The sequence below is a fragment of the Arvicola amphibius genome, chromosome 11 (assembly GCF_903992535.2).
Source record: "Arvicola amphibius chromosome 11, mArvAmp1.2, whole genome shotgun sequence".
In the NCBI taxonomy this organism is placed as follows: Eukaryota; Metazoa; Chordata; class Mammalia; order Rodentia; family Cricetidae; genus Arvicola; species Arvicola amphibius.
Genome location: NC_052057.2, coordinates 96,953,185 through 96,975,169, shown reverse-complemented (window position 1 = coordinate 96,975,169; position 21,985 = coordinate 96,953,185). Strand labels below are relative to the sequence as shown.

Here is a 21,985-nt window from a genome sequence, read left to right as displayed (position 1 = left end):
TGCGGCCCCTCAGTCTCGTGATTTAGCTATTTGATTTAGCCAGGGGACCAGAGCTGGGGCTGAGGGAGATGCTAGGGCGGAGGGGAGGGGACCAAGGGTGGCACCTATGATGCTGGGCATCCAATCTGCTTCACCCATGCTGCTTCTGTGCTCTCCTGCTCGTGTGCGCTCTCACTCCCACTCCCACTCCCACCCCCCCTTTTTTTTTTGACACAGCTGTGAAGTCCCATTTTGATCAGTGTTGATAGCTTATGAATTCCAAAATTGACAAAATTTACAGAAAAATGAGGATAATCCATCTTCCTTAGCAGCCTGTCAGGAGCTGGCCATACTTCATAATCTCCAATTACAGATGCTATTTTCCGACATTTACATGCAGATATTAGAACCAAATGAAAATGAGAAACAAAGAAAGAATGGAAATGCAGCTATTTATATGTATAAAAGACAAACAGGTAAATTCGAAACATCTAGATTGGATTTGGGGGTCCCTCTAGGAGGCTGGAAAGAGACAGCCTGAAGCACGTGGGGTTTGAGAACAAAATGGTCTGCCTGGGTTCTGGCAGTTTAGGCTAAAAATGGGGTAGAAACTGAGGACATTTGTCTGGGAGTAAAGGGTACAATAGGGTCTTCCCCAGGGCTGTGACACAGATTTCACAGAAGGGCACACTTAGAACCATCCACGTTTAAGGGGAGGGGTGTCTGCCACTGGGTTGACTTTTTCTCCAAGACCGATATCAAAAAAGTTGATCAGTTTTGACGACAAATGCCCAGACTCCCCTCGACAAGGGGTCTCAGGAAGGTGCCACCGCCTGTTGAGGAAGGGCTCTGGCCAGGTGCACGATGAGTTGCCAATAACTTTTCAAACGGGATATAAATAATAAAATTAATGGGAAATGAAGGGGTACCGAAAGATGGATCATGCCTGCTTCCTTCTCGGGGCTAATCTGGCGAAGAGAGGAGGGCATGGGAGGCGGCTTAGTGATGAAAATGTTCTTCCCATAAAATTGAAGGGAGAACAGCCTTGTTGCCCTCGCAGCTGTGTGTGGCACCGGCTTCTGGAAAGCTGGGGATATTAATTAGCACCGCTTTGGATTAAACTCTCCCAACCATGTCGGATGGTACGATTTTTCTCTTTGTGAGCTTGACACGGGGTGGCAAGGAGAAGCCTGCCTAGATTTCTCAGCCTCCTATTACACCAAACTTGTCTTCCACTTAAGGATCAAATCTCCTCCTCTTCTGGAAATGAAAATGAGATATTTGGGGGGTTTTGCCGGGCAGTTGGGCTCAGAGATGGTTTTGTTGGATGAATGCAGGGATTGGAGATGGGTCTCAGTTGCCTTTGGCTTGATAGCTTTTGTTTGCTTGTGCAGAGCTTGTTTCTAGCCAGCATGTTTGTGTTATCTGAGCCTTGATTTGCAGGAGAGGAGCTAAATGAATGTGAGCATCACTGGAAGGGGGACAAGGCATGCTTTAAACCAACCCAAACTGAGCCTTTAGGAGAAGTGGGCTTGTTTACACGTACAGACTCAGGGCAAACGGCTTGCTTGTTTAAATAAATTATAGGCATTAGCCCTGAAAATAATTATTATGCTTTGTTTCCTGTTCCGAGGTGCAGGCTTCATGAAATTAACACATTACTGCAAAGTGCAGACAGTGTGTAATGGAATCAGAGGCTCTGACGCAAACTTAACCTTCACAGAAAGGCGCATAAGCAGAGAGCAGCTCTGCCATTGAGCCCACCTTTTCTTTACTGTCAACTCAGAGGAAATTTGGGCTTCTCTAGAACTGCTGAAACCTAAGGCCAGCCAGCATCTCCTTCCATCAGCTTCTAGTAAAGTCAGGGTGTCACCTTCGGTAAAGAACACAGAGCCCACAAGCCAACTGACTGGGAGGTGCTAATACCATGCCCTCCCTTTCTCTATTGTTTCCCATGGGTGTGAAGATTAATTGTTAATGTTGGCATTCGATCTGAGCATGTCCATCCTTTGAATTTATCACATAGGAGCATCACAAACAAATCATAGACAAGCTTCAATATTAAAAGGGAGAATATGGGGGGGCGTGGTTACTAAAGAGATAACTCAGTGGTTAAGAGTGCTTTGCTGCTCTTTCAGAGGACCTGAGTTTGATTCCAGCACCCACATGGCAGCTCATGACCTTCTGTAACTTCAGTTCCAGAGCTTCTAATGCCCTCTTCTGCCCTCTGAAGGCACTGCATGTACCTGGTACACATAAATCTGCACATACACAGAAACTAAGAAAGAAAGAAGAAATGGTGAAGCTAATGACGTCTGGGACTGGGCCAATCTGAAGGCATTTTATTTTTAAAAAAATATTTAATATTGTAGTATTTGTTATGCTTGTGTGTGTGTGTGTGTGTGGTGAGGGTGGGGGATGGGTTTCTGTGAGCGCATTGCCCATGGAGGCCACAAGAGGGCACTGAATTCCCTGGAGCTTGGGTTATATGTCTTGGTGAGTATCTCACCACAGGGGCTGGAATTGGGTCCTGAGAACAGAACTCTGGTCCTCTGCAAGAGCAGACTGTACTCTTAAGCACAAAACAGCCTCTCCACCCCAGTCTGGTAGTATTTTCCAGAAGATGTCATCATTGAGCGAGGATCTGAGGGGCAGAGGGAGTGGGCACCAAGGCGGGAGGTTTAGTTAGATGCTGGAGACTGTGAGAAGCCACACCTGGCCTTGCAGCTGGCCCCGCTGCCCTGGGCAGCAGCGCTTCACCGCAAGGCAATCGAGAAACAGAGAAATGGACATAGACTCGAGAATCAGCACACGCATTTCCCCCTGCTCTGTATGTTCCTCAGCCTCAGTGTTCTCTTCTCATCTGTGACGTGACAGGGCTAAGGACAGTGACCGAGGGTTGGTCACGGCGGCGTGTGTTCTCTTGCACCTTTTTTTTCCTTTTTATTTGCTGATGGGGGCTGGTTTTCACACATTCATCACACTTGGCACCTGCACCTCATGCTCACCATCTGTAAGGGGGTTTGCGATACCCTGTGGGATTGTTCGGAGGATTAAATGAATCAATACCTTTTAACCTGCAACAGTCCCCTGTGTGTAGGAAGCACGTGGAACATGCAAGCTATTTCCAGTTTTTAAGGTGCGTTAGGATTTCTTTGAGTTCTAGCAGAGTCCTCTAAACTATAGACCGTGGATCTGTGTTCATGGATTTCTTAGCCTTCTTTTTTCTGGAAGTTCCATCGCAGTTTCTGTTTGGCCTAGGGAATCTTTTGTGACAAAGAGGCCATTCCCTTCGGGCTCCCTGTGTTTGTTTTCCTTTGCAGAGAATTGCCTGTTAGAGACAGGGGACAGAAGGGCCCGAGAAGTGGCCTTTTGGCTTAAGGGAGGGGTGGGAAGAATAGGCATGGTTCTACTCTGCTGTACTAGTGGAGAGGGTCAGAAGAAGGGTCTGCCTCGCCCCGCCCACCCCTTCCCGCCCCACCCGGCCCCACCTGTACCCTGTCCCTGCTCTATCTGATAATTCTCTCTTAGAAGGGAAGTGGTCCATTATCATTTCTTCATGGTCCCAGGAAAACCTCCCTCTCCTCCTCACAGCTGGACAGTATGAAAGAAGATGAGCTGTGGGCATCTTGGGGTGGCTTCTCTCCTCTCTTGAGGAAAAGGGTCCCCTTTTTTTCTCTCCTACTCAGGCGTCTTAGATAAGAATCCAACATTTCCTGGAGAGGAATGACCCTCCCAGCGTATTGCTATCTTTAAAGCAGGATGGGACAGCCATGGGGAAAGCTGTGGAATTTGGCTGCATAAGATGAAGCTTTGTTTCTGGAACTTTCCTTCCTTCTACACATTAGGACCTGAACTGGTTGTTCATCTGGAGCAGGCCCAAGCCTCACACGAGTTTTCCTCCCCTACCCTCAGGCCTCAACCCTGCAGGCCCTCACCCTTCCAGTGGCCCCAGACATGGGTGTCAGTTATCAAAATGCCCCAAGGTTCAGATCTTTGTCAGGACAATGAGGGTGTCCTTGTGGAGAGGGGCCTTCCAGTTTGTGTCTGGGGACACGTGTGAGCTTGCCGATAGCACACTGGTCAGCGGGCGTGGGTGTGGGGGCGGGGAGTGAATACTTATTTATTTTGTGTCACATACACAATCACTTCCGGTTCATGGCCTCGGAGAGCAACATGAGGAGCCAGGAAATGAGGACCCCAGAATCCGAAGCAAGTGCCCCAGCCACAGAAGGGGTGCAGAAGGGGCAGCGGAGCCCCTGGAGCTCTGTATGGAATCAGACAGGAAGATACCAGCCTGGGAAACTCAGGGGACGTTTGATGGTGGTGGAGTAGAGAAAGCTCACCCAAGGCCTCCAGGGAACAGTCTGAGCTCTGTTCCCAAAGCTGGCTCTGTGGCAGTAGAAGAGTTGACCCTCAGAAAGTAGTAAATTCCTTGTCACCAAGACACACATTTGGTGAGCTCTGAACACCAGATAGACACTGGCATCTTGTCTTTGGGCTCCGAGCCTTGAGGCTCACCTAAGGCCTACCAGAGACCAGAGAAGGGTTTCTTCATTACTCTTTGCTGAAAGTTTCCCAGGGACCGAAGGCATGCCCTCTGACCCCACTCTCCTTTCTGGAATGTCTCTGCTTTGCCCATCCCACCCAGAAGCTTTTTGGGGTGCTCTGGGGTTGCAGACAGAAAGAAGATACACCATCCAACTTTGCATGTGTCTCCTTGGAAGCCCTTTGCTCTGCTGAGAATCGTTTTAACCCAGACACGGCCACCATCCTAGATAGACAGCAGATACAGTCTGCCAGTCCTGTCCCTTATTCTGCTAGAGTTGAAAGACCTTCGTCATCGCTTGTTCCCCCCCCCCCCCCCTCCTTACACTGCAAAACCCTTCAGACACCACTGGCAGAGCTCAGCCAGGTGCCTGTCCCTGTCCTCTTGGTTCCAGGCATTTGTGTCACTGCTGTTTTGAGGCAGGTCAGGAGCTGCTGCCACAAAGATAAGGGGGACTCTGTCCCTCCTGTCGAAGCTGACACTCGGCTGCAGGATGGGGACCCTGAGTAGTTAAGACGGCAGTGGTGACATGGCTTGGTAGAGCTGTGCACACTGGCGTGTCTGGGGGGCACAGAGGAGGGAAATCAGGAGGCCCTCCAGGATCCTTGACAATTCCTGCCTCAAGCTAATAGGAGTAGCCATACTTTGTAGACGACAGATACTATTACTAGTGTCATTCATTCATAGTCTACAATCAGCAAAGAGTTTATTTTCAAATTTTGCTTCATTTAATTTGGTTAGTAGAGACAGAATGCTAAAGCCTGTTGGTTTGCAGTTGTTATTTTGAAAACAAACGTAACCTTTTGTTCTGAGATCGCTGTAGATGAACTTAGAGTAACGCAGGTGAATCACATGCCTCGCTCGCCCGGTTTCCCACAGTGACCTCATAGCGTGGTGTGGTGACTGGCAGCCGTACCCCGACACTTGTGGAGTCCGCCATCCCCTCTGCGCCTCCCTCCACTTCTTAGCGGTTTCACTGAAGTATTTTCCACCCTAACATTTTGGTGTTTTTCAAGTTCGTTGTTGCTCTGTTGTCTGTTTGTTTTTAAACATGCCTGGCCATGGGTAGTGGAAGAAATGGAAAGGAAAGAAGAGGAGAGGAGAGGAGAGGAGAGGAGAGGAGAGGAGAGGAGAGGAGAGGAGAGGAGAGGAGAGGAGAGGAGAGGAGAGGAGAGAGGAAAGGAAATAGGAAAGAAAAAAGAAAGAGAATAGATGAGCTGCCCTCCAGTTCTTGCGCTCCTGGCATTCCCTCTTCCGTGTTTTTGTGGCCTTCCAAATTTGCTCACAAATCTCCATATTCCAGATAAGAAAAGGAGCTGAGAACAGGAAGTGTGTGACCATTTTTCACGTTTCACTTCATGAACTTAGGTGAGACCTAGCGCTGGTCTGTGTCTGGGGCAATGGCTACGAATGAGTGAAGTCTTTTTCTGCCCTGTCTCTGCCCCTGGGCTGAAGGACTGCTGGCGTGAGCAGGCATGAGAACACCTGGGCTCCCTCCTGAGCTGCTCTTCCTCATCTGCCCACACCCTAGGGTCCCAGCGAGATAGTGGACCTGCAGGATGTGGCAGGGAAGGTGCCAGGCAGGAGGAAGGTGTGAGGTCTCCTTTCTCCAGAATGGTTTGGAATTCACAGTCCCTGAAGGCAGAAGCTGGAGTAGGGATGCGGCAGGCTGGAGAAGCAGAGCAGACACGGGGAGAGGGGGCAGAGAACGAACTCCTGGCTCTTGTTGGCCTCTTGGATGCTCTCATTATGCCATGGTACTGGGGGCTGCTGGCGAAATTACTTCTTCCTTGCTGGGACCGGATACCTTTGGAAACAGCCAGTTAAGGGGGTGGGTTTATTTTGCTTGGGTTCTGAGGGATGCATTCTGTCCTGGAAACTAGGGAGTAGAGGCAGAAGGATGAGGAGACCGGCTGCGCGGCATCTCTCGTTGGGATGCAGAGATGTGAATGCGGTGCTCAGTCCCTGCTCCACGGTACCCCACTTCACTACTAAGGCTTGAAACAAATCTTTCAAAGATTCTTCTAAAGATGTTGAGCAGAGTGTGACCGTCTCATTTATCATACCTGAAAAGTTAGCAAGTTCCTTGATGTTATCAAGCACGAGTTTCCCATTTTATGGCATGATTTTTTTTAGTAGATGTTTTACAGTTTGCCTAAATCAGGGTACCCATTGAATGGATTGACATTTTTCCAAGTCCCTGTTAGCTTGGTGGCCTCCTTGCCTCTCTTTTCTCACCTTGGAATTCACTTCATGAAGATGGAGGTGGTACTTTGTCTTGTGGGCCAGTGATAACGGCAGAGAGTTATCAGCATTAGAAAAGGATTCGAGGTCATAGAGTGAGCGGCCCCAAATGGAAGTCTCTAGAAGCCCCATGAGGTGTTCCTAGGAGAAGAACCCTTACTTCTCCAGTCTCCGTCTTCAGGCCAGACCCTGAGGACTCTCCCCCTCTTCCCTAGCCTCGAGCCTCCTCTGGGGAGGGGCGGAGGTGAGCAAGGGTCTGGTCCTTCAGACAGACACCTAAACACTACCATGAGGAGTGGGGGGAAAAAAGGAAAGGAAGGAAGGGGTGGGTGTCCTGGTTCTGACTGGGCTCCCAAGGGCTGTCTGACGCTATAGTACCCCAGCATGGAAGTCCCCCGTCCAGGGCTGGCTGAGTGGCACCCTGAACTCTCATGCCCGTGCTGTGCCCCTCTTTCTCACGTGTCTGTTTCTTCTCTCCTCCATGCTATGGCAGTGGTGCCCGGTGCTGATGAGACAATACTTGGTGCAGCCCCAGGCAGTGCTTTTCCAGGTAATTTCCTAGGGACCCAAATGACATGCGGTACACACTCTTGGGACACGTGCCTCAGAGTCTGTGGCTAGGACTCCTCAACCACTCAGTACCTGTCTCTGGGTTGCTTTCCCTCTCCTGTTCATCAGATTTTCATGAGCTTCCACAAGGCAGGCAGCCAGGATTTAGAACAAAAACACCATTTCACCCTGTCTCACTTGCATAGCCTTTCCCCCTAGAATGGGTCCAGGAGAGATTGAGCTGGGACAAGAGTCCCATGTGATCACTCCAAGCTTCATTTCTGTCTCCCATTGGACCAAGATTTCGAATGAAAGAGAAACATGAAGCGCACCCACTCTTCTGTTTCTCAGACTTCAGACATCAGAGAAGGCAGCTCTGAGTGTCTTTGTAACTCCGGTGTTCAAGAGAGGGTGAGGCCCACCACGAACTGGAGTCTACTCTCTGTCAAGGAGGGTACACAGTCTGAACTGGTGGGCATGATCTCTGGGGCCTTAGAGGTGTCTGTGGCTGCAGGCAGAGGGGTTTAGTTCTGTTATTTGTGCGGGACTGGGCAGTCTGTGAACTGCTGGCCTTGGTTACTGTTTCTTTCTGGGTCATGGAGGAGGACGGCAGCAGGGGCTCCCAGGAGAGGGAGCAGGATCCTGACATGACAGCTTCAGACAGACTTTGCAGGGCTCAGAGAAGGGGAGAGTGGGGAACACAGCTGGGCTCTGTGACTGGGGGTGACTGGGATGGGGTGATGAGCCCAGAGTGTGGGTGTATCAACACACAGTGTGTATATGCGCCCTCCACATTCACGTCCCGCTGGCTTGCCCTCGGCTTCCCGAGTAACAGAGAAATGGAAGAAGACAGACATTGCTACCAGGAATGGGGCACCAGGAGCCCTCTCGTCTCTGGCTCATCTCTCATCTTTCTATCATCTCATCTTCTTTTTTACAAGAGTCTATCTCTCCCAGGCCCCATTTTCCACAAAGGACTTGTTTGAGGTGATCTGAGGAGTGATTATGCATGTCTAAAGTCCGTCTGAAGGAGTCCAAATGTACTGTAGCGAAAGGGGAGGGTGTTGTTCCAGGGTCCAGCAGTGGTGTGGGTCTGCTGGCTGAACCCCGAGTTTGACTGAGCTTCCAGCCGGCCCAAGCAAAAGGCGAAACACAGTGGGTTTCGAATGTGCTAGTTGTTTGGTCAGAGGCAAATGAACAACTCAGCATGGGAAATAACCTTTTCCCCAGGGAATCGAGAGAGGGAGGGCAAGGAATTTGAATATTCTAATGGACAGTGTCTCCAGAGCTTAAAAAATACCTTTGTATGACCCTTTTCTTTTATTGTCTTTAATAAGTGTACTTCTCCAATGACTTTGACCAACACTGGACAGGGACCCAGCTTTCCCGTCACCTGGCCCGATGAGGCATACGAGCGGGAGGAGGCAGGGCTACTGTGTCACTTGGAGCTCCTGTTTGAAAACTTTCTAGTTAATTCTTTTGTTTTTTTTCTGCTTTTTGAGACAGGATCTCACTGTGTAGCCCAAGCTATCCTGGAACTCTGATTCCCCTTCTCCCCCGCCCCCCGCCTCATGGATGCTAAGATTATTAGCATTCCTGGCCTCCAGTAAATTCTTGAGATCTGTAGTTTATGTCATGAGGATGGACAATTAATTAATTAATTAATTAATTCATTCATTCATTCATTCAGTTCACACTTGTGGGGAGGCAGTAGGGAGGCCCTGTGCTCTGAAAGAAGAGAGACGTTATATATGGAGGTGTTATGACAGAGTCATACAAGAAGCCACAGAGTGAGGAAGCGGAGGACTGATGATTTCGTGGGCGGGTATAGAACTAGGGATGGTTTCACCAAGGAGGTCAGATTTGAGCTGGGTCTTATGGAAAGTGTAGGAGCTCTTTTCATACGGAGATGGGCCCTCCAGACAGAGACAGATAGGAGCCTGGCATGTTGGAAGCCCAGTCGGTGGAAGCCCTGGAGATTGGAGAGAACATAGTAGCCCTTGAACATCACAGACAGTTCTGAGGATAGACTGGAGGAACAACTGAGCACTCCCATAAAAGATAGTAGCCTGCTCCCAGAGGAGCAGAGGAAGAATTGTCAAATCCCAGCAACAGCCCTGGGCCCCTGCTGGGTGGAGACAGAGCTGCTAAAGCCTCCTTTGTGAGAACCACCGCCCACAAGCCTGAACTCTTCTGTGAGGTTCTTTCTCTTCGCCTCCTGAAAGCCGATGGTGCTTTAGTGATGGCATAGGGAGCCTTCTCCACATGCCGAAAGTACCTAGTCTCGCGAAACCAACAGTTCGTAGTGACTCCATGCACTCACGCTGTCTGACACGGAACAAAATCAATTATTGGTTTCTACCTGGAAATTTAAATACATGAAGAGACAGGAAATCCCCATCAGCCACACTTTTGCAAATGGCTCTGTCTCCTTGGGGGAAACCTACGCTTTCCGGCATAGCCTCAGCTGCCAGCCATGTCTGCAGATAGAGTCCTGGAGACCGTGGCCAGAGATGGTGTGGGGCTGTGCTGACACTTGACTGGATGCTGAGGGCCTGGAGGAGCTGCTTGTTATTTAGCTTTCTTTCCACGGGAGAGATCCATGGTAGTCCAGTTCCAGCGGGCCTACCTTCGTGTTCGCTCCCTCAGTCAGTGCCCCATTCCCGTCTGACCCCCTCCTTCCCTTCGCCTCTCAGCTCTGCTCAGTTGTTCCAACTCAAGGGATGGAGCTTGCTCAGCCCACCCCAAGAAACCTTTCCTGACCACACCACACCCCATGAGAATGAACGGCCGGGTGCTTTCCTCTATCTTGAATGGGCTTTCTGGGGCTCTGCATCTTTCTCTGGGAGCTTGGGAGGATCTCTTCTGTCTCACGCACCCGCATGCATGCAACAGGGCCTAGCACGGGTGAAGAAAACACACCCTCACTGAGCTCAGGCATCCAGGAGCTCTAGAAGGTACCACCTCAAAAGAGACGCCCCCTAGAGGCATGGCAGTGTACTGCAGGAGGTAGTTGCCTCTGGGGAGCTTTTATCTCAGAAGTATTCTAGGGCATGAGCCACAGTTCCGTCCTACAGGGAGGGAATCTGGACAGCAACCTTTCCCCAACAGCTCCCCGCTACATGGAGTGCAGAAACGCTCTTCAAATGCTGCTGTTTCTAACTCGCAGCAGGAAACAGATTTTCCTCTCTACCCACTCATATGTGAACCACAATTTACAAAATAGGGCTTAACTTTTTTAGGTGTGAAAGCCTCGATCTCTGTTCTATGCCTTCTAATTCCACTACCAGTGAGCTGGGGATATAGCTCAGCCGGTAGAGCGCCTGTCTGGCATGCATGAAGCTCTAAGTTCAATCCCCAGCACGGCAGGAAATTGAGTGTTATGATCCATGCTTACTATCCTGACCTGGGGAGCTGAATGTAGGAGGATCAGAAGTTCAAGGTCATTTTCAACTACAAATTAAGTTTAGGCTAGCCTAGGCTACATGAAACCCTGTCTCAAAACAACCCCAAAATAACAAGAACCAGCTAAAAGATAACAAAACAAAAAAACTCAGCTTTAAATAGTTGGAACCAACTGTTTGATTTCATCACTATTACAGGTTGGGTCTCACAGTTAGAGAATCATTAGGGTAGCTGTCAAGATGCTGGGGTGCGATAGACCCATGTTTGAATCCTGGTACCGAGGTGCTGTTTGGCTTTAAGTTCATTATGTTTCTTCTAGAATCGACATCTCAAGCTTTTGCATTGAGAAGTGGAATAACACAGCCCCCTTCATAGGCAGAGCTTGGCTTGAGATGGAAGTCACAGGTGAAATCCCTGACACAGTGTTCTCTGGAGGCTGGGAAGGGCTGCCTGAGTAGCGTCACTGCCGGCTGAGGCTGAGGGCTGCAGTAGAGCTGAGAGGGACTGCAGGCCCTGGGGTTCCGAGGTGTGGCCCATTGAGGACAGCTCAGAGAGCCCCCAGGGCTTGTCAATCATCTTCCAGAAGAGGCGGATTCCAAAAACATGTAGCAAAGAATCCCTAGGCCTATTGCAGGCCCAGCTACTCCAAGGAGAAGCCAGGCTGGGGCCCGGGTCTACCTGCACCAGGGACCACTAGAAATCTGCAGTAATTAACATGGTGTGTTATTGGCACCAGGAGAGATAAATAGGCCAATGAAACAGGATCCAGGCTGGAAAGCCATCTGCGCACATACGGAACGTTGATATATAGGTAAGGAGATGTACAAATCAGCAGGAAGAGATGGACTCTTTAATAACCAGCAATGGGCAACCGGTTATCCATTCAGAAATGAGGAGAAGGGAGAGATTAGATCTTTATACAGGACACAAAAATCAATCCCAGGTGGATTAGAGACCTAAATGCAAAAGGCAAAGGCACCCGATCGGGCCAGCTTCAGGTCCTGCCCAGACTCCCGAGGCACAAACATGGCCTCATGGGATGGAGGATGAGGCCTTGGGGAGGGGCACAGGGATGTTCATACAAAGTGGCCTGTCACAGTGAAGACAGGAGCAGGTCTTAGCCATCTCCCCGTCCCACCTCAGTGCCTCCTCATCCTCTGGAAGGTCGTCTTCTGGGGACCATTCCTCAGGGGACATGTGTCCCGCTCCACCGGCCAAGTGGTGCTGCAGGAATAGCAACCATCATTTTCCCAAGTACACGAGGAACTCCAAGTCACAAGCTCTCAGCCTCCTCACCCTGTAGAAGGTACTGCGGGCCGCTTCCCGAGCTCTCAGCCTCCTCACCCTGTAGAAGGTACTGCGGGCCGCTTCCCGAGCTCTCAGCCTCCTCACCCTGTAGAAGGTACTGCGGGCCGCTTCCCGCCGCCTGGCTCCTGCACGGCTAGCTTTACCCGAAATAATTACAAGGAAACTGTATTCTTTTAAACACTGCCTGGCCCATTAGTTTCAGCCTCTTATAGGCTAACTCTCACATCTTGATTAAACCATATTTAGTAATCTGTGTAGCACCATGAGGTGGTGGCTTACCTGGAAAGATCCTAACCTGCGTCCGTCTCAGAGAGGAGAGTTATGGCGACTGCCTGAGGCGTCTGCCTCACTGCCCTCTTCCCAGCATTCTGTTCTGTCTATTCCACCTACCTATGTTCTGACCTATCAGGCCAAGCAATTTTCTTTATTAATTAACCAATGAGAGTAACACATAGACAGATGACCCTCCTTCATTATCACCCACCTACTATTGTCCCTGCCTGCCAAGTATGTCACCTTGGACAGACAGGATGTGACCGCCGTTAGCAAGGCCAGGCTCCAGAGAAGCCCCCGGCCAAAACTTGGTACACACAACTGAAATCTTTGTCTTTCAATGTTTATAGTGGGATTTGGAAGGGGCGCGAAGACAAGTCGTTTATAGTTACAATGTCGTCCTTCCTTGAATGGGAAGGTCCAGGCTGGTATCTTTTCTGCCTTCCCTGGAGGCCATTCTGCAATGGCTTTAATGTCAAGGGAATGGCTCGTCACAGGCTTAGATTTCATGAGTGACTTAAAGAAATGGACACGACTCGCTGCCCAGCACACTTGGTTGTTGTGGGTTTGATAAATCTGACATCTGTGCCTGGAACGTTTAGCACACAAGTGTTCATAGACTTCCAGAATCCAAAAGTCACTCCTCAAACTGCGACTGGGTTGGCTCTGTGTGCTGACTTAGGGCTGGGAACTTCTCATCAGCTAGCCCCTGGATCGGGATTCTCTCTGATCTTCTGAGGACCCAGCCCTCTTTCTCTTGGACTCCAGTTTGTCCATCTGTGAAATGGGTCTGGATTGGGTGATTCCTCAAACTCCTTCTTAACCCTTGTTTCTGGAGTCCCACCCTGTTGTCTGAGAGCCCCCAAACCAGAAACCAGGCTGCCCCTGCCCTTGGCAAGTAGACTCTTATTTCTACCTTGCTTGCTCGGACGCCCTCCCTGGCCTCTGGGGCTGAGCCGGGGAATCTGTCGGTTAGATCTGACTTCTTGTGATGCTGTGTGAACTCCTGCCCATCTTTTCACCTGGGAGCAGTGGTCGGTTCTGGAGACATGTGCTGCTCTGTTGAGCTGCATCTGCCCTTTCCGCCTGGGTTTCCCGGAACCTCTGTGGACAGATCATGGCCTTGCATCTGATCAGGGTGCCTCTAGGCTACATGCTGAGATGTCTGCTTCCTCTTTCAGACCACAGAGTATTCAGCCATGGCCTCACTGGCTGGAGGCCTGGACGACATGAAAGCTAACTTGACAAGCCCCACCCCTGCTGACATCGGAAGCAGCGTGCCAGGTCCGCAGTCCTACCCCATTGTTACAGGTGAGCATACCTGGATGGGAATTTGGGGGGGGGGAAGAAGAGGGAGGGAGGGGGAGAGAGAGAGCGAGAGAGCGAGAGAACGAGAGAGGAGAGAGAGAGGAACGAGAGAGAGAGAGAGAGAGAGAGAGAGAGAGAGAGAGAGAGAGAGAGAGAGAGAGAGAATGTGAGGTTGGAAGTTGTTCTTTGTGCTTTTGGATATGAATGGCCTCTGCTTTAATGAGGTTAGAAGGTCCCAGCTCAGGTCAGGTGGCAGACTGCTGGGAAACACAGGACACAGGTTGTGGCTGAAATGAGACATGATTGCACGCTGCTTCGCAAAATTAGAGGAGAATGAGTGCTGAGAGAGGCAGGGATTGCAGTCAGAGGGGCCCTGTGGTAGTGCCAGGCACTCAGAGGTCTGGGATTTCTTCCTTTTGTGAGCCAGGACGTTCTGTGGTTGGCATCAGCTTCCAGGAGAAGAGGGACTCTGTGAGTCACCACTGGTGCTTCAGATTTTCTGTCTTGGGCTGCACACAGAAGGGCTAGGAGGGGCCAGGTCCGTGCCAAGCAGCTGGCTTTTCTGCCAGCCTCCATTACACCATCAGTGTGAAAATTAAGAGTAGGGGCCTCAGGCTGGTGGTGTCGCTCAGCCAGGGTTCTGCCCAGCATGTGCGGGGCCCGAGTTCTGGCCCCAGTGAGGCAGGAGGGTCTCCAGAATATAAAACATACAGACAGTGGGGACTGGCAGGCTATACTTGGGCTGGAACTTGGGATCCAACCAGAGATGGCAAGATGTCCCCATTGGCTGGTGGACATAACCCGAAAGTAGTGACAGAACCAAGAAATTCTCATGTATTTGAAGCGGAAGGATGAACGAGGCAAGATCTAAGGCCCAAGGGTCCCTTAGCGACAAGAAAAGAGGCCTGTCTCTGAGACCTAACAACCAAGTCAGCCCTGGGGCTCAGGGTAAAAACAGCTGAGCCCTGTGTGCAGGTCTGGGTACTACATGAGCGTTGGGCAGAGCAAGAGTAACTTGGTATTCGGTTTAGCTAAGCTGGGGAACAGCCCAAAGCCAGCTGAGCTTCAGGGAGGAGGTGAACAGAAGGGATGCCAGCCAGGGAGCTCCAGATGGTGAGGTGTTTCCTGAGGACCCCTGCCTGGGTTCAATAGGGACCTCCATGACAATATTGCTGTAATACAGGGGCAGAAGCCAAGCTGAGATGTGCCCACTGTATGGAGTAAGAAACTGAGTTTACAGCCACCCTTGCCTCCTAGGAAACTGCACTGCAGAGGAAACGTTTGGGGCAGGATTTAGGAAGTGGGTTTGGGAGCATGCTTCTTTAGGCGGCTAATAGTCCAGTGAGCACTGAGGCTAAGATTCTTGTCTGTGGGAAGGAGATGCATGCTTGCTAGCTAAGGCTAATCTGGCCTTCAGATAAATCTAATTGGGCCTCATGGGGCTTTTAGAAAATTTGATCCAAGACTTTTAAAAAAAACAAGCCTTCTGATTTTTTAAAATATTAGAAGAGCTGGCCCCAATGGGCTGTAGTCCCTTGGACCTTGGCAGGTTGGGGGCTAAGTGGCAGCAGCTCCTCAAACAGGCCTCCATGGTTCCCAGCCAAAGGCCACCACACTCATGTTAGAAACCATGCATAGAAAGGAGTGTGTATTATACTTGGATCTGCAGAGTTGCAGTTGAAAAGGCCAGCAGCATGCTACAGGGGCCCGCAGACCTGCAGCATGCTACAGGGGCTCCCAGACCTGCAGCATGCTACAGGGGCTCCCAGACCTGCAGCATGCTACAGGGGCTCCCAGACCTGCAGCATGCTACAGGGGCTCCCAGACCTGCAGCATGCTACAGGGGCTCCGAGACCTGCAGCATGCTACAGGGGCCCCAGACCTGCAGCATGCTACAGGGGCTCCCAGACTTGCAGCATGCTAGAGGAGCTCCGAGACCTGCAGCATGCTATAGGGGGTCTCAGACCTGCAGAAGGCTGCAGGAGGGCCAGAAGTAAGATGCATGGATTGGTTTTCAGATAAATCCCGGACCAGACATTAGTTGTATTTATTTGAATTTCTTCATTTTTAAAGTCACATTATAGCACAGGAAAGGAGTATAAACATCCCTTACCAAAATTAGAGCTATGCTTAGTTTTGAAATGTCAGGGACCTTCTAGAGCAGGGTATGGGAGGGTACGCCTGTGGTATCCAGCACTCAGGAGGCTGAGCTGGAGGATCAGGAATTGGAGGCCAGCCTGGGCTGCATAGTAAGACCTAATTTCAAAACACAAAAGCAGGCATACAAAATGGAAGGCATATTCCGATTATCAACATAATCATTAGATTCCTTATAAAGAAGTAATATTTAGCATAATAGAAGAACAAATCTTTAACAACAATATATGTGATCCCAGAGAATAAATTTAGCTTTAGAACCACAGTGACAGAACAGGACAATGGAGAGATGCTTCTTCCTAGACTGCCTGTCAGAAAGGCGTCCACTCCCAAGTCACCTCTTATCATAAAGCAACCCCAAAGAAAGCACAATAGACTTTAAGAAAAATCGTCAAAATGGTGCTAAATACTGGCTAAATAAACACTGCAGGATAGCTACAAATGTTTTGGAATAAAGAAATAAGTATATCTTCTAGAACATTCCAGAACATATGACAAGGTGACAAGGGGCCAGCAACGCGTGCACAACGAACCAAACAAAAATAATAAATGTAATAAAATTTTAAATAAGAACAAAAACGAGTGATAATTCTATAGTAACTAAACCTATTGTAGAAGTTGAGGTTTCAAACACATGGGCTGGAATGGACAGCACAGAAACAGGTCCAAATACATGTGGCCAGATCCCCATTTCACTGTCTCCATGGGAACAAATGGGTTGAGTTAACAAATATGCTAACTAGCCAGATTTAGTCATATCACACTGTGCTGTCTATCAAAACATCACAGGGTACCCCTAAACATGTATATTCTTGTATCATTTATAACAAATTCCAGTTAGTCAAAACTTTAAAAAATATAAAGCCATAATAAACTAGTACAAAAAAATCTTAGGGAAAATTATAATCTTAGTGTAGAAAAAGGCCTTTAAAAGTGCTTCAAATGCAAATGATTGAAAAAATGTTAAAATGTAAAGCCTTTTGTACGTAAAAACATCTAAAGACAAAAATAAAAACTAGGGTATGGAATGTAATACAGATGATAAAAGTTAGTTTGTTTAATATGTAAAGAACTTTTGTGTACACACAAACTACTGCTAAGCAGTATTTTTATATGTATGTGTGTGTGCCTGCTTATCTGTATGTACACCATATGTGTGCAGGTGCTCAAATAGGCCAGAAGAGGACACCAAGACCGTGGGAACTGAAGTGACTGGTTATTGTGAGCAGCCTGGTGTGGGCTCTGAGAACCAAATCTGGGTCCTCTAAGAGTAACAGTCTTCTTAACTGCTGAGCCATCTCTATAGCCTCTATAAAAAGGGCTTTTAAAAACAAATAAGGCTAAGCGGTGGTGGCCCATGCCTTTAATCCCAGCACTTGGGAGGCAGAGGCAGGCGAATCTCTGTGAGTTCGAGGTTAGCCAGGTCTACAGAGTGAGTGTCAGGACAGGCTCCAAAGCTACAGGGAAACCCTGTCTCGAAAAAAACAAAATTAAACAAACAAATAAATAAAAACAAGTGAAAAGGGGGCTGGAAAGATGACTCAGCAATTAAGAGCGCACTCTGCTCTTGCAGAGAACCTGAGTTCCAATTCCAGCACCTGTCAGGTGGCCCCAACCCTCTTCAGATCTGACACTTCTGACCTCCACAGGCCCCTCACTAGTGTACGCATACCCTACACACACACTGATGTACACACATAATTAAAAATAACAAAAATAAACATTTTCAAAATTAATAAAAATAACCTGTAGAGAAACTAGGCAGTGAGTGGGTAGTTTATTGGCAAAAGTGCAGTGCCTCCAGAGTGTGTGGGGAGATGTGGGCCTGCCCCGATATCTCAAAGCTGCAAGTTAAAACAGCCATGAGAGATGCTTGATACCAACAGCTCTGGGTTAAGGCTTGATGTGGCAAAGGGCACAGGGAAGGTATTTTCATATATTTCTATAGGAGCATAAGTTGATGTAATTCCTTTTAGAGGAAAACTTGGCAGTGCCTATCAAAGTTTTAAGTACATTTGAGTACCCTCTGACTCAGAAGTTTTCTGTTCCCTTTAAAGAACTCCTTCTCCAGACCTGCAATGATGGCTTTGCCTGTCATATGTAACGGCAAATAAAAAGAACCAAAGCAGACTCTGCAATAGAAACTGGCTAAGTAGCTCATGGTGCTTTCACACAGCGCAGTATTGTGCTACTCTGAAAAGAAAGGCAAGGGGCTGGAGAGATGGTCAGTGGTTAAGAGCGCCTGTGTCCTTCCAGAAGACCTGGGATCTGTTCTTGGCATCCATGTCAGGTGGCTCACAGCCTCCAAAGACTGAAAATACAGCCCAGGGGGCCTATCTCTCACCCCAACACACACACACACACACACGCACGCACGCACGCACGCACGCACACACGCACACACGCAGAGCTAGGGGCCGGAGAAACGGCTCAGGGGTTAAGAGCATTGCTGCCTTTGCAGAGAACGCAGGTCGCAGGTTTGGGTCCCAGCACCCATCAGAGGGCTCACACCTGCCTGTATCTCCAATGCCCTCTTCTGGCCTCCATGCAGGCACCTGCATGAACATGGTACACGTAGAGAAAAGCAGGCGCACAAAAGTGATAATCAATGTTTTTCAAAGGAGAGCTATCTGTACCAATGTGAATGTCTAAGGCATACATTTGATTAAAAAACAAATTGTAGAGGAATAAAGTATGAGCCCATATATAAAAATACGATACAGTATTTTTAAAGATGAAAAACATAACACAGTTTAAAAAAATGTACTGCCATTAGTGGAACCATTGAGCTCACGCAGTAGGTAGATACATACATAGACACACATCCTGTGTAGCAGGTGCTTGTACATGAAGTCTCAGTAGGAGGCCTCTGCACCCCTACCTCTGTCTCATGGGGCATTGAATCCCTTTGTTATCACAGTGGGGTTTTTCACAGTGGGGTTTTCTGCAAATGTTTGCAGACATCCCCCCCCCCCCCGTTATGTTCTTGATATCTAAGTTTACAAAGAATGTAGCCTGTTGTCTTGGTCACCCTTCTATTACTTTGATAAGACACCACGACAGAGGCAATGAATAAAAGAAAGCATTCAGTGGGGCTAATGGTTCCCGAAGGTTCAAGCTCGTGACCATCATGGTGGAGAGTCTGGCAGTAGGCAGGCAGGCATTGACACTGAGGCAGGAGCTGAGAGCTTGCATCCTGATCCACACATAGGAGGCCGAGAAAGAGACACCAGGAATGGTGCTGGCTTTTGAGACCTCAAGCCCACCCCCAGTGACTGCCTCTTTCAACAAGGCCATACCTCCTAACCCTTCCCAAACAGTTCCACCAACTGGACACTAAGCATTCAAATAGATGAGCCTGTGGGGGGCCATTCCCATCCAAACCACCACACCTGTTTCACATCTACTTTCAAATAAAATCAGAACAGCGCCTGGACTATGAAGCACGGGAGGAGCCAAGTGATGTGTGTCTGCTAGGTACGCATCCTGAACGTCCGTACTGTAGACATAATGAGGTGACCCAGGGCTTTCCCGTGCACAGAACACACGCAAAGGGGTATGGGTGGGGGACTTATACGGGCTCATCTTGGCATTATGGTTTACCAGCAGGTTGAGGAACTCCTGGCACAGCTCCAAGTGAGACACAGCAGCTGGGTTCCTAGGAAGTATGAGGTCTGTGAAGACCGTGGAGATGGCAGGTCCACACTTACACGGAAATGACGTGTAGTTCCCAATTCAGATGATTGTAAACAGGTTTTTACCTACTTGAATGTTTGGTGGGACGAGGCCATAGTGAAGGAAAAAGAGAAACATGGTCTGTTTGTCTGTCAGCCAACAATGCCCCTCATCATAGAAAACAAACCCCACAAACGTTCCAGACCTCGAAAGAAAGGCTGCAGAGCCGCTGGGCCCCAGATCTTTTCATTTACCTCAGCCTGTGTTAGTGGCTGTGTTGGTGGCAGTTGATCCACCCGTCCACTTCTGTCCATCTTTCCTGGCCACAAGAGAATGGGGGATGGGAGTCCCAGAGTTACCCCATCCCTGCTTCCATATGCCGGGTCCATATACCAAGGAAGTTCTCATTAGAGCCCGAGTCAGTCTCTCTACACTGTTTATATGCCGCATTAAATATTAAGCTAAACCCTGCTCTGCCAGCCAGGGCCACGCTTCAGAAACCGCTCACCATCTGCAAATTTGGTGACATGACCAGCCAGTTCCTGCTCTGTCAGCAGTTGAGGCCGGTCCTGATTGGGACTAATTACCTGCAGGTGTGTGTTATTGGGCCCCAGGCTTGCTGATGGGGAAGCTACTGGGTTTACCTACCTACAAAAGGGCATGGCGGGTGTGGGACCAGGCTCCTAGCTTCTGCCTGCCTCCCCACTGGTCAAAGAGCTGACAGTCTTGCCCCCAGCTGGGCCCCCCTGACCTTTTGCCTTTGAGAATAAAGGAGTTAGGCCAACATATGTCCCTGTGGTTTCTTCCCTGGGGACCAGGTCTCTGCATCAGCAGATTGGAATGGCAGGACATCGAGGAAGGCCTCCTTTGACCCACATTGGTAGTGGCCTGGGATCTGAGACATTTCTGACATTGCTCCCATCAGTCCACAGAGGCCCTTCTATAACACGGTGGGTGAGACCCTCAAAGGCAGAGAGAGTAGCTGCCAAGTCCCCAAGTCTCAAGCTCTGCCTGCTACAGTTAATGTTGGGAGCATTAGGACCCCAGACACCCCTGTGCTCTCTTGATCTGAGCAGGGGCTGAGGCTAGAGGAAGGAGTTCAGAACAGGAGCCAGAGGGGAGGAGTTGAGTCTATGCTTGTCACTTAAGTGCTCTTATGTTGGGGGCAGATTCAGTGTCCTCTATAAGCTTCAGTTTTTCTAGTTATGAAATGGGAGAATGACTGTTTCTGCTGCCTGCCTTTGAAGTTTGGGGGTTTGACTTGGTTTTTCATTTCTGGTTTGTAATACTGGTGATGCCAGCAAGATCTGCTGTATCTTAGACAAAAGCTCTGTGGTGGTGGTGGTGGTGGTAGTGGTGGCGGTGGTGGTGGTGGTGGTGGTGGTGGTGGTGGTGGTGGTGTCTGTATTGGCATCTGGCATTTTGTGAGGATATTTTGAGTCTACCTTGCTTAGTGCTAAGTATGGTGCTTAATATATATCTTGGTTCTTGCATAAATGAGTCCTTTACTTCCGTCCTTGGTGTATAACATAGACTACCCAGTGTCAGTTATCTATGGGGGGCAGGTAGGGAGGCAAACTCTTTTGGGGACTCTCAAAGGGTCCTTATTCTGCCTGTACATGTTCACAGAAAGAGGCTCAGGACATTTGTTGTCAGGACGTCTGGCTGAGGGGCAGGGAGTACAAGTGTCTGAGTGCAGTCAGGGACGTTTTCTTGTGTGTTTCTTGCAGTTCTCTGTGTGTGCTCGTGTGGGTATGAACACCTGTGTGTTCTGACACATGTGTATGCATAAGTGTGGAGGCCAGAGGTTGATGCTGGGTGTCGCTCTCGATCCTTCTTGACCTTGCTTTTGAACTAGAGCTTTTCACTGTACCCAGAGTTCACAAACTCAACTGTGCTGGCTGGCCATGGAGCTTCGGGATCTGCCTGTCTCTGCCTACTCACCACGGGGGTTACAGGGTGAATACTACCCCACCTTTTAAACACACCGTGTTAGGGAGATGAGCTCAGACCCTAATGCTACTGCAGCAAGCAATGAACAATCTTCCCCCATCTGAGAAACAATAAAAACCTCTACATCACTTTTGGCCTGTTAACTGAGGGACTTGGACCCTTGGGGGCAATCTTCAGGGTTGGTTGCAGGCCCCTGGTGGGCGACCCCCTCATACTACTGAGCAACTCTGGAGCTTTTCTAAGGAGGCGTCCTGCTCAGATGTGCTCTGTTTCTCACTCAGGCTCCTGCTGGCTAGCCGCCAGGCAGCTCTGAACAGCCAATTGTTCATCCTTCCGTGGGGAACACCTCCTTTGACCCACTTTTTAGGAGGCTTGTGGAGGCTCATCAGACGCAGCTAAATACCTCTTCCCTCAGAGTGGAGTCATAATGAAAAATGAAAGCAAGACTCGGAGAAATGTCTGCACCCAGGCTGCTGAAAAGGGCTGGGGGAAAAGACGGTGAAAGTCGTAATACCGCATGAGAGCTGGGACCAGTTCTGGGCCACCAGCTTCCAGGGGGAGAAAATGGGCTGTGGAAGTGACTTT

General features: G+C 49.3%; 1 protein-coding gene across 1 annotated transcript in view; it reads left to right on the top strand.

The window, feature by feature from the left end:
- The window catches only part of Pax5 (paired box 5), a 164,450-nt gene that overhangs the window by 78,061 nt on the left and 64,404 nt on the right, over positions 1 to 21,985 (top strand). Inside the window, 1 exon segment of the mRNA XM_038347799.2 lies at positions 13,489 to 13,618. Within this exon segment, the coding sequence (XP_038203727.2) occupies positions 13,489 to 13,618 (130 nt within the window).